At 34.1% G+C, this 13,045-nt stretch overlaps 1 protein-coding gene across 8 annotated transcripts in view; it reads right to left on the bottom strand.

The window, feature by feature from the left end:
* Nucleotides 1–13,045, bottom strand: part of CCDC91 (coiled-coil domain containing 91) — a 273,314-nt gene that overhangs the window by 46,499 nt on the left and 213,770 nt on the right. For all 8 annotated transcript variants that reach the window (XM_036251940.1, XM_036251939.1, XM_036251941.1 and 5 more), the window contains one exon: nt 5,948–6,061. In XM_036251940.1, the coding sequence (XP_036107833.1) occupies nt 5,948–6,061 (114 nt within the window). The remainder of the gene's footprint in view (nt 1–5,947; nt 6,062–13,045) is intronic.

Here is a 13,045-nt window from a genome sequence, read left to right as displayed (position 1 = left end):
GAGTTTTTTTTAAATAATGTGGTAAAAATAGTAATAATAATAGCACATATTTATTGATTCCTGACTCTAGCTATTTGATTTTATTACATGTAACTCACAATTCTGTGAAGTAGGTATTAGATTTATTTTCCTTAACATTTAAAGAAACAAGCATTGATTAATGAAACTTAGGTGCAAATAAAATCTATTGTCATGATTTTGTCATTATTATTTAGTAAGCATTTCTGCATGTGATAGTTGGTTTAACTAACCCAAATGAATACTAATCCTTTAATATGATTTGCAAGAATATACAGATTAAACAACAGAGTTCATTGTCTGTCCCCTTCCAGGGTAAATCCACCTCACGCAGGAACCAGACAACTCCTAACATGGCATTTCTCACTCTCTTTTAAAACATTTCTTATGGAAGCCACATTACTCCTTTTGATGGTAACATAATATGATTTAAAACAATTTTTTAAGAAACACCTTCCATTTTGTTCAAAGAAATATTAATAAAAAAGCATATTATGAATGAATTTGCTCTGTTATATAATCTGTTGTCTAAATGTAAAGCTCAGATAAGGACTGGCCATAAATTATCATAAAAATAGTTATAATAGTTATAAAAAGTATACATCTTGATCACAAATAAACTATTTGGGATATATATAGAAAGAAGAGTTTTTGGAGACTATATCATCACTTCCTGAAAACTCAACTGACTACTTTTGGCTCAGAATTTTTTCTTCAAAAGGCTAGGCACCTACCAGGTGCTGTCATGAAGAAACTCAGTGAGTTACAAAAAAACAAAAAAAACAAACCCACAAAAAACAAAAACAAACCCCTCAAAGATAGTTCAGTGAACTCAGAAATAAAATTAATGTACAGGAGTACTTTACAATAGAGACTGGAATTCTAAAAAAAACCAACTAAAACTGTGTAGCTGAAGAAATGAATAAATTAGACGAGGACAGCATCAGGGAGCATTAGGAATACAGCAGACCATATAGAAGAGCAAATCAGCGAGTTTGAAGATAGAAATCTAAAAATTATTCAAGTTGAAGAGAAGAGAGAACTAAGGTTTTTATTAAACGAAGAAGCTCTATAAGAACTATACAACTCCAATAGAAAAGAAAAATTTTCTCAGATGCACACAGAACATTCTGAAGGATAGGCCATATGTTAATACAAAACATAAGGATAGTAAGGAAAGGGAGAAGAATGCAGAGAGATCATTTAAAGAAATAGTAACTGGGAACTTCCTAAACCTGAAGAAACTGGATATCCTGGTTCGCAAAGCACTATCTCAATGCAAACAGCCCTTTTCAAGACAAATTATTTTAAAACTGTCATAGTTAATGATAAACAATTTTAAAGAAGTCCAGTGGGGCCCTGGCCGGTTTGGCTCAGCGGTTAGAGCGTCGGCCTGTGGTCCAGAGAGACCCGGGTTCGGTTCCCGCTAAGGGCACGTACCGGTTGTAGTTTGTCTCCGGCCCTGGTTGGGTCGTGCGGGTGGCGACCACTCGATGTGTCCCTTTCGCATTGATGTTTCTTTCTCTCTCCCTCCCTCCCACTCTATCTGAACAAAAAATGTTCTCGGGTGAGGATTAAAAAAAAAAAAAAAAAAGAAGTCCAGTGGGGGAAAAGACAGTAACCCACAAAGGAACCTCCACTGGGCTATCAGCAACTTTCTCAGAAGCTCTGCAGACCAGGAGAGAGTAAAATGACATACTCAAAATACTGAAAGACAGAAACTGACAGCCAAGAATAGCATAGCCAACAAAGTTATTCTTCAGATATGACTGGGAGATAAAGGTTTTCCTAAACAATCAAAAGCTGAGGGAGTCCACAATCACTAGACCTGCCTTATAAGAAAAGTTGAAAGGAGCTCTTCCACCAGAAACAAAAAGGTGCAAGTAAACAAATATGAGTAAGATGACAAACAAACAGAATCAGAAAATAGCAAAGCTATCTCAGAATATGGTGTCAAACACTAAATTACAGCATAAAGGTTAAAGGAGAAAAAAAGCATTAAAAATGACTATAGCTAATTCAATTAGGTAATAGTTTCACAACATAAAAAGGAATACTTTGTGAAAACAAAAATATAAAAGGGGAGAAGGAATAGAACAAAATCTGTATAGGAAAATTGAAGATAAGATGCCATCAGCAGAAAAAGGACTATTTCATCTATGCAACGTTTTGTTTTATACAAACCTTATGGTAACGATACTTAAAAAAAAAAAGAATCTAGAGCAGAGACATTGAACATTAAAAAAATAGAAAGCTGAGGAAAAACATCATAGAAAACTAAAATGGCAGAAAAAAATACAAGGAAAATGAGACAATGGAGACATAGATCAATCAGAAAACAAAAACTAAATGGCAGTCATAAGTCCTCCTTTATCAATAATTACCCTAAATTTAAATGGTAAGAACTCACCATAAAATGGCATAAAGTGGCTTGATGGATTATAAAACAATACCCAACTATATGCTACCTTCAAGAGACACATCTCAGCTTCAAAGACAAACGTAGGCTTAAAGTAAATGGGTGAAAGATGATTCTCCAAGCATATGTTAGCCAAGAGAAAGTGGGTATAGCCATCCTTATAAAAGACAAAACAGACTTCAAGTTAAAAAAGGTAACAAAAGACCAAGATGGACATTATAAAATGACAAAGGAAACAATTCATCAGGAAGACATATATTAATACAATGCATCCAACATAGAAGCATCACATTTATAAAGCAACTATTAACAGACCTCAAGGGAGGAACTGACAACAATATAATAATAAGAGGGGACTTGAACAGTATTTACATCATCCAGACAAAGTATATTAGGAAACCTCAACCTTAAATGACAAGTTAAACCAAATGAACTTAATAGACATATAGAGAACGTTCTATGCAAAAGCACCAGAATACACAATTTTCTCAAATGCACATAGAACATTCTCAAGGATAGGCCATACGTTAAAACAAAACAGATTTCAATAAATTTAAGAAGCCTGAAATCATATCAAATATATTTGCCAATAAAAATATAAATCAACTATAAAAAGAAAACTGGAAAAATCACAAATAGATGGAGATTAACAATATGCTACTGAAAAACTATTGGCTGACGGAAGAAGTCAAAGGAAGTAAATAAAATGTAGACAAAAATGACAGGAAAAAATCAATAAAATTAAGAGCTGGTGTTGCAAGATAAACAAAACTGACAAAACTTTAGCTAGACTCACTAAGAAAAAAAAGAGAAGGCTCAAATAAAAATCAGAAACAAAAGAGTAGTTACAATAGATATTAAAGAAATATAAAGGTTCATAACTGACTTTTATAAACGGCTTATAAGCCTTCAAATTAGAAAATTTAGAAAAAATAGATAAATTCTTAGAATCATACAACCCTCTTAGATTGAATTATGAAGTAGAAAATATGAATAGAACAATCACTAGTATGTAAATAGATTAAAACCGTAATCAAAAACCTCTCAGAAAACAAAAGTCCAGGACCAGACTGCTTCACTGGTGAATGCTACTAAGCAATCAAAGACGACTTACTACTAATTCTTCTCAACTCTTCCACTAAATTGAAGAGAAGGGAATGCTTCCTAATTCATTTTATCTGGCCAATATTACCATGATACCAAAACTAGAAAGAGATAAATACAAGAAGAATTATAAGACTATATATATTTATTTATTTATAAATTTATATATATATTTATAAATTTATATATATATTTATATATTTAAATCCTCACTTGATGATATTTTTTTCTATTTATCTTCAGATAGAGTGGGAAGGAAGGAGGAAGAGAAAGAATGAATGAGAGGGGGAGGGGGAGAGGGAGAGAGAGAGAGAGAGAGAGAGAGAGAGAGAGAAACACTGATGTGAGCGACACATCGATTGGCTGCCTCCCACACAACCCCAACCAGGGGACAAACCGCGACCCAGGTACATGCCCTTGACCAGAATTGAATCTGAGACTCATTGGTCTGCGGACCAATGCTCTAACCACTGAAACAAAGTGGCCAGGTTGACAATATTTTTGATGAAAATACAGGGTGGGCAAAAGCAGGTTTACAGATGTAACACAAATAAATAATACAATAATAGACCCATACAAATACAGACAACTAATTTCCGAAGCCAATAACATACAGTGGAGAAAGAAAAGTCTATTCAAAGAATGGTGTTAGGAAAACTAACAGCCACATGCTAAAGAATGAAATTAAACCACTTTCTTACACCATAAATAATCAACATATATTAAAGACTTGAATATGAGACCTGAAATCATAAAATATGTAGAAGAAAACACGGGTGGTAAGCTCCTTGACATCAGCCTTAGTAATGTTATTTGTGGATTTGACTCCCAATAGCAAGGGAAACAGGCAAAAATAAACAAATGGGACTATATCAAACTTGGAAGCAAAAGGAAGAATCAACAAAATGAAAAGGCTACCCACAGAATGGGAAAAGATATTTAAAAAGTATACACCCGAAAAGAGTTAAATACACAAACTACACAAAAACTCACACAATTCAACAACAAACAAAAAAACCCCAATTGAAAAATGGGTACAGAATCTGAACAGACGTTTTCCTAAAGAAGATGTACATATGGCCAACATCACTAATTACTAGGGAAATGCAAACCCAAACCACAATCAGATATTCCCCCATGCCTGGGAGAATGCCTCTCATTAAGGGCAGGAAATAACAAGTGTTGGAGAAGACATGAAAAAAAGGGAACCCTCATACACTGTTGGTAGGAATGTAAATTAGTACAGCCATTATGGAAAACAACATGAAGATTCCTCAAGAGATTAAGAAAAGAACTACTATATGATCTAGCTATTCCACTTTGGGAAAAAAACACCGACTCATTTGAAAAGATGTATGCATCCCTATGTTCACTGCATTAGATATAGAAACAACCTAAGTGCCCATGATGAAGTAATGGATAAAGATGTATACTCATAGCTGACTGTTGAGAATAACACAGGTTTGAACCATACGTGTCTATTTATACATGATTTTTTTTTTCAGTGAAAAATTCCTTATGATTTTCCTAAAAACATTTTTTCTCTAGCTTACTTTATTGTAAGAATACAGCATATAATACATATAACATACACAGTGTGTGTTGATCGACTGTTGACGAAAGCAGTAAGACATCCAGTCAACTCTAGGCTAGTAGTAGTTAAGTCTTAGGGGAGTCAGAATTTAAACACAATTTTTTGACTGTGCAGAATGTTAGTGACCCTTACCCCCATGCTGTTCAAGGGTCAATTGTATACATACAGTGAAATAATACTGAGCCATATAAAATGAAATCCTGCCATTTGCATTAACATGGATGGACCTTGAAGGTATTATGCTAAATAAAATAAATCAGATAAAGACAAATACCATATGGTTTCACTTATGTGAAATGAAAAAAAGCAAAACAAAACAAAAACAAACTCAGAGGCAGACAATGGATTGATAGTTACTGGAAGGAAAGAGGAGGTGGAGAGAGGGTGAAAAGGGCAAAAGGGATCAATTATATGGGGACGCATGGATATTAGACTTTTGGTGGTGAACACATTATAGGATGTACATATGTTGAATTAACTTATATAATGTTATAAACCAATGCTATCTCAAAAATAATTTAAAACTGTTTCCTTTCTTCATGAGGGCAAAGTTTAATTGAAAATGGCATAGGCCATTTCTAGCAGTGTGACAAGAAATTATTCAGTGTTTTTATTATTGTTGACAGATAGGATTTATGTCTATAGATATAACTATTGGAATAAATAATTGCATCAGAAAATAATCTTAGACAGATATTACTAAATTACATGACAAAGGATGTTTTAAATGTTTTAAAATGTCACATTACTGTATGGAAGCTGGTACTTCTGCTTATGGAAACACAAATCAAAAGCCCTCTAGAGATACTTACCCTTTTCTGTTCTTTTACGTACTCTATCAATTCATCTCTTGTTCGTTTCACTGCCTCTTCCACAGCCTTTTCACTTCGCTTTTGCTCCTCTATGATTGCTGCCTTAACAGTTTCCTGTTTGTGGGAGGAGGAAAAAAAGTCATGGAAGTATGCACTATGACAAAATTTGTGTCCATTTTATATTAACTAAAAATCCTCTTCAATGGTTTGAGCTCGTTCTGTTCAAAACATCTTTAAACAGGAATAAGAACTTACAAAGTCTTTTGAGATGTTAGAGATTCCACAGAATGCACTTTTCTAAACTGAGTGAAAGGGAAAAGAAATGGAATAAGCCATTTATTGCAGGAGCGCCTGACAGACTCCAATGGCTTCCTTACCAACCTTTCATTTGATGTTTACATGATTGATTGCCTTCCTGTACTTTGCACTATCCACATAAGACTTCCAACTTGTGTTTATTCTTCCAAGAACACCCTAATGCTCTAGCTGTTTTATTCACGTTTAATTTTCCCATCATACAATAATCAAGTGTGGTCTGGGTGGTAAGATTTACAGCTCATTTGGTCCTCCTGCCAGGTTAAGATGTTGAGAGCTGGACACCATGAATAAGGTAAAAATTCCACCCTCTGTGCTAATATTTGAAATGAGAAATCTAAGTAGAGAAATGGTACACCCATTTTATTGAAATAATAATCAGGTACCCACTAGATTTCAGGATTTCAGACAAGGAGAAAGAAGGCTAAAATTTTGAAAAAGAAATATAACACTTCTCAAACAATAGTGATTTTTCTGCTAAAATAGTGTTTCATGATTGGATGAGCATCACAAAACAAACCTCTTTAACTTCTATGTATCTATATAGGTAGCATCCTTTTTTTGGACAGGCAATCAATAATAAAATGTCATGACATTTCTTAGGAGTATTTCCTTCATTTGGTAGTTATTATTTAGTTTTTCCCAATTAATTTTAGATCTGTATATATAATGCATAAAATATGAAATATTAACAATTCCCTATTCTGTATTTACTGTAGAAAATTCGAAAGTACAGAAAACTATGAACACAAAACAATATACCTATATACCACATGCAGGGTGAAAGGAGGGAGCTCAAACTGTATATACTATTTTCTATTCGGGTATTTTTCAGTTAAAGTATATTTTGAAAATCTTTAACTGAGAATACCTTCTTTTATAATATGATTTATATTCCATTACACTGTAGCTTTTGACATTTTGTTCAATTTATTTCTATAAGCAGTCCACGGAAATGGCTTTTTTATATCCTTGATTACATTTAATATTAGTTTTTTTGAGAAAGAATGACATCTAATTTCATTCTGCATTTAAAAAAGATCATTATGTGATATTCAACATTTTCACAGCAATATTAGTAATATACACATTATCTCTTATCATTTGCTTGATTATGTCCTCTTCCCACTTTAATATTGGTATACTTTTAATTTTGTGGATTTCTTTCTTATTTTTATCTGCACCCAAAGACATTTTCCCATTTTTTGTTCAGATAGAGTAGGAGGGAGCGAGAGGAAGAGAGAGAGAGAAACATAGACGTGAAAGGGACACATCGAGTGGCTGCCACCTACACAACCCAACAAGGGCCGGGGACAAACTGCAACCAAAGCGTTACGTGCCCTTAGTGGGAACCGAACCCGGGTCTCTCTGGACCACAGCCCGATGCTCTAACTGCTGAGCCAAACTGGCCAGGGCATGTGGATTTCTTTCTTAATATATAAAATTAAGCAAAAAATATAAAAATCCCTATAATGGTGACTTTGAAAATTGTTACTGTTTCTGTTTTCAGTACACTCACGTTCCATTGATAAAATGATAAAATACTAAGTTGCTTTCAAAACTTTTACTAAAAAGTTGAAAAATTACAGTCATAAAAAAATGAGGCCAGATAGTATTATTTAAAATAAAAGCATCTACAATTAAAATTCTTGCTGATAATTATCATACTTGATAAGTTGGAATTTGAAAAAACTTTTCAGACTTTACAAGGCAAAAAGTATTGCATATATTACCAAGTCCTTTGAAATATGCCACATTAATTGTTCTGAAGAGTATGAATATTCACACTATGTGGGTAAATTAAAAGTATAAATAGCTTCACATCAGTTCAGGTCAGGTTTTTGCCAACAGGAGTTACAAAAATCCTGTGTTCAGAGACTTTGGAATTTTAGAGCTGCAGATAAGGATTGTAGACCTGGATTATTTGAATGTAAAAGATAAATCTGTCCTCTATTAAGTATCGATCAGAATTTCTATCTAGCAAGGGTCATAATGGTAAATTTGACGAGACCTGTTTGAATGAAAGCAAAAGCTCAATTTAAATAAAAAGAATACATCCAGAAAAAACATGAAGAGTTTACTAATATGTTCTTCAACTGACATTTTTGGGGGAGGGATGCGAGTTTCTATTATGTGCTCAGTCCATATTTTTTGAGAATCTTCCTCTCCTAATTTTTGAGCTGACAAAGAAACATTTACAGAGAAAGTTTCTCTGAATTCTCTCCTCTCAAATGGGTGATCGGTGACAGTCAAGTTTCTGAAGTCCCTCCTTAAAAAGTACTTGTCAATAAACAAATTCCTTTAAATATGATACAAAAAGAACGTTTAAGCCTTCCATTTTCTAACCAAACCAAATTCTGAATTAGTTGGAGATAATTAAATAATTTTGTGTGCATTTAGATAGTGCTTGTGAATATCCACCTGCATGTTTTACTGAATTCCATGAATGAAGTATATTATCCCTGTGAGTCATGGGAATTAGTCCAAAATAAAATATACCTCACAAGCAACAAAAATTTAACACAGTGGGTATATTCAAATAAGCAATTCTGAAGACTATATTCCAGAATATTTTAGTAATGGCCATATCACGGGAACATGATATAGTCTCTAAGGCAAGGTTTCTCAACCTTAGCACTACTAACAATTATTTGCTGGGGGGCTGGGGGTGGAGTGTTTTGTGATAAACAGCATATTTGGCATCTACTCACTAGATCACCCCCAGATCAGAAACACTGCTCTAAACTAAATCGTTTGGAGGGTAAAACATACATTTGTATATATGTTATGGTTTGTTAAAATATTCAGTTACATTTCTCATCATATACTAAAAATAATGTATATTTTTATCTAAAATATATATGCAAGAAATCATATCCAAATGATTATATAGCTATTTTTTGAGTGCAGAAGAAAAAGTTCTCCACACTAATTTAAAAAAAATGTTTTTATTGATTTTTAGAGAGAGAGAGGAAGGGACAGGGAGAGAAACATAAATTGGCCGCCTCCTGCACCCCTCCCCCCCAGGGGATCGAGCAACCTGGGCATGTGCCCTGACTAGGGATTGAACCTTCGACCTCTAGGTACATGGGACAAGACCCGACCAACTGAACCACAGCAGTCCAGGGCCATACTAATTTTTAAAAAATGGAATGACTAGAATCAGTATACTGTTACAATTAAATAAGTCATAATAAATGTCATTTAGGGCTAAAAGCTTATGTGACATACCTGTAAAAGATTTCTTAATTTATCTTTACTGATTAAAGTATAGTTATGTTTCAGTATCCATTAAGTCAATCAAACATTTCAGGAATCACAGGATCTTGAGCTAATAAATGGTCTATGGTTGTTTGTTCTTTATCAGTGCAATTTAGTTGAGGGTTGTAAACACAGTCAAATTATTTACAGAACAAATCTCAGCAATCAATTCAATTCTGGTCTGTAGGATGTAGTGCATTTTATTAAAAATTTTCTGGGGCAACTGTATGCTTTAATTATTTTTGTTTCTATACACAGTACGCATGCTATCTAATTATGTATTATTTAAAAAGTTTCACATGGTTGTGAAAAAGTGCTTTAAAAAATCAGTGTCTGTCACAACTAGTCTATCTACCTTATATACTTCCTGTACATAAAACGCTAAAAAGTGAGACTTCTATTCCTACACAAGTTTACAAGCTCAGACTACATTTCCACCAGTGCTTTTTAGATATGGATTCAAGTACAAATGAAATTTCCATATTTCAAAGCCCATTTACTATACAACTGAGACACTTTCCTCTAACTTTTCATTGGAAGTAATTAGTTTGCACTGTAATTACATGCTAAATGAAAAATACTAATATAACCAAATTCTCAAAATGCTTGTCAAATGATGAATATGCTCTTTAAAATCATATGCTGATTAACTGATATCAAAATTTGGAAGTACCTATCTGTGAGAAAGACATGTTAAAAGATGAAATGTAGAATCTCATTCATATCAGCATTAATAAATGAGTATTTACAACCATTTTTGATGACAGGGAGACCTAACTTTCAATCACAATTAAGCAAAATGTTATCCCCCACAAAGAAAATTCTAGTCTTCTCACTAGTAGAATTATTATATTATATACCTGTATTATAAAAAATTAATATTACTATATTTTGAGTTTCATCCATAAAAAACTAATGAAATTTTGTTTTTTCTCATTATGTAAAGACCTACATAATATTCTCAATTAAGCCACTTGGCCCACTCATCCTAAAATATTTACTATCTGGCCCTTTACAGAAAAAGCTTGCCAACTCCTGGTTTAGGTCACAATTCTGCGTCGGCAGTTTGGGCTGGCTCGGCTGGGCATGCCTCTCAGTCTCAGCAGGGCTCTCCCAGGTATCTGCAATCCACCGCTGGGTCTGCCTTGGCTGCTATTACTAGAATCGAATCACATAGAATATTCTCCTTCCTGTGGTCTCCCATTCTCCAGAAAACTAGCTCAGGATTTTTCACATAGCTGCTGGACAGAGTTGCAAAAGAGCAAAAGAATGTAAGGTCTCATAAGATCTGAGCTCATAAATGACACACTGTTTCTAAAGCCACATTATATTGGTCTGAGCAAATGTGTGTTATCAATTGATTTCCAAATTCTAATTGTCTAAATATCTACTCAATATTTTCAAAGATATCTGACGTTCTATTATGTTTATCTTCTTGCAGACATATCTCCAAACTGGATTGGTTGTTCTCTAGCTCTGCTACATAGCTTTCTAGTTTGGGATTCCCCCAGGCGTATTTCTGGGGATTCACTCTATTTCTCCTGAAAAGTCTCTCCAGCTTTCTAAATACCATGCGACTCTACTTTTTTGGCTTACTCCTTTGTTTTAACAGAACACCTCCCTTCAGGAGATTCCTGAGAAAAGGCACATGGGAAGTAAAGTTTTAATATCTCCTTTGTCTGAAAAATGCCTTTATTCTACCCTTGCACCTAATTTATAGTTTCGCCAAGTGTGATGTCCAGCCTGGAAATTTCTGCAGTTTTAAAGGCTGAGTTTGATTCCCTTCTGATTCCTCATCATTTGCATAATTTTCTTCCTCTATGAGAACATTTGTGCATTTGGCCCTGTTTCTCAAAATATTCATGACGAACCTAGTTATAGGCCTATCTAGGAATTCATACCTTACAATCTAGAAACTCATATCCTTCAATTCTGGGTGTTTTTTACTTTAATAATAATAATAGTAACAAAAGCAATAATAATATACCCCTGCATTCTTTGTAGTTTTTTATTTCCCCAAATTCTATGATTCATCTAATGAACCTCCTGAGTTGATTCTGATCTTATTATTATATTATATACCTGTATTATAAAAAATTAATATTACTATATTTTGATATCTCCTGTTTTCCATTTCTTTGTACTTTTACACCCCTTTTTCTGGAAGACTTCTATAACTTCATCTTCTGACTCTTGTTTTTGTTTTTAACCTTCTACCACATTTTAAATGTCTAATGTTTTCATTTGACTTAAAATAAAAATAAAGCATCCTCTTCCTGTTTCATAGATGTAAAATCTTTTCCTACCTCTGAGGAAAATTAATGATTTTTTTTAACTTTTCACGTGTCCACGTCATCTGTTTTGTTCTTGCTTTCCATGTGAACGTGCTCTTCCACTGTCCATAACCTCGCTCATGGTTAAAGAGCAGGGCCCTCCGATGCTGAGTGACATCTCTGTGCTTGCAGTTGTGGTTTATGGACTGTGATCTTAATAGCAGAGTAATCAGGCTGGGTTGTTTCCTTGGGGCAATTTTTGATACCAATATACTTAGGTCTTTTTTCTTGAGCTGTCTAGATTCCTCAGAAAAGAATCTTCCAGTCTCCTGTCTGGTTGTCAGCACTCTGAGAGCTGGGATGGGAAAACAGCTAAGGTTCTCAATAAGCAGCGTGAATTCTTCACCTCGTCCTCTTCCCCACCCCGCTTCATTACAGCACCTTTACCTTCAACTGTGCACAGTGATCCCTGGTCCAGAGACCCTGCATTTTATTTTATTTTTCCCAGAGAATCTCAGTATTCTGTCAGGATTGGAAAAAATGAGTGGGGATCTAACCGCTTATTAAACAGACGCTGAAACTTTCCTATTTGAAGCTCCATCTTCATTCCCACTTCCAGAGGTGCCCGGTGCCAGGCCCAGTAGGCCTCGGAGTTTCTACAATGTATACTGTATTCTCAGTTGTCTCCAGTTCTAGCGCAGGGTTCCCTTTCAGGAAATTTTTATTTCAGTGGGGTTTTAGAAGGGAGTAGATAAAAATGAGTATTCTATCTGCTCTTTTTAACTAGATGTTTAAGAAAAAATGTATGAAACTTATTTTGAAATAATTTTATATTTACAGAACACATCCAAAGATGAGTTTTCATATACCTTTAATCTAGCTTCCCCTAATATTAACACCATATAATATAAAATAGATTACATATTTTATTTGTATTTCACAAATCATGCCCTAATATTGTTTTCTGTTCTAGGATTAAGCTGGAGTAAAATAATGAACTCAGACATCCTATCTCATGAGTCTCCTCTAATCTGTGACAGTTTTTTGGTCTTTCCTTGTTATGACACAGATACTTGTGAAGAGTCCTTTTCTGGTATTTGAAGAAATTTGAATTTGTCCCTTTTTTTCTTACAATTAGACTGGGGTATGGATTTTGGAAAAAAATGCTAAAAATGAAGCATGCTTCTTATTATATTAGGTGGCATGTGGCATTAATCAAATAATCACTGAAGATGTTAACCTTGATCAT

Source organism: Molossus molossus, unplaced genomic scaffold (genome assembly GCF_014108415.1).
Source record: "Molossus molossus isolate mMolMol1 unplaced genomic scaffold, mMolMol1.p scaffold_m16_p_10, whole genome shotgun sequence".
NCBI classification, from domain to species: domain Eukaryota; kingdom Metazoa; phylum Chordata; class Mammalia; order Chiroptera; family Molossidae; genus Molossus; species Molossus molossus.
This window is presented reverse-complemented; position numbering and strand designations above follow the sequence as displayed.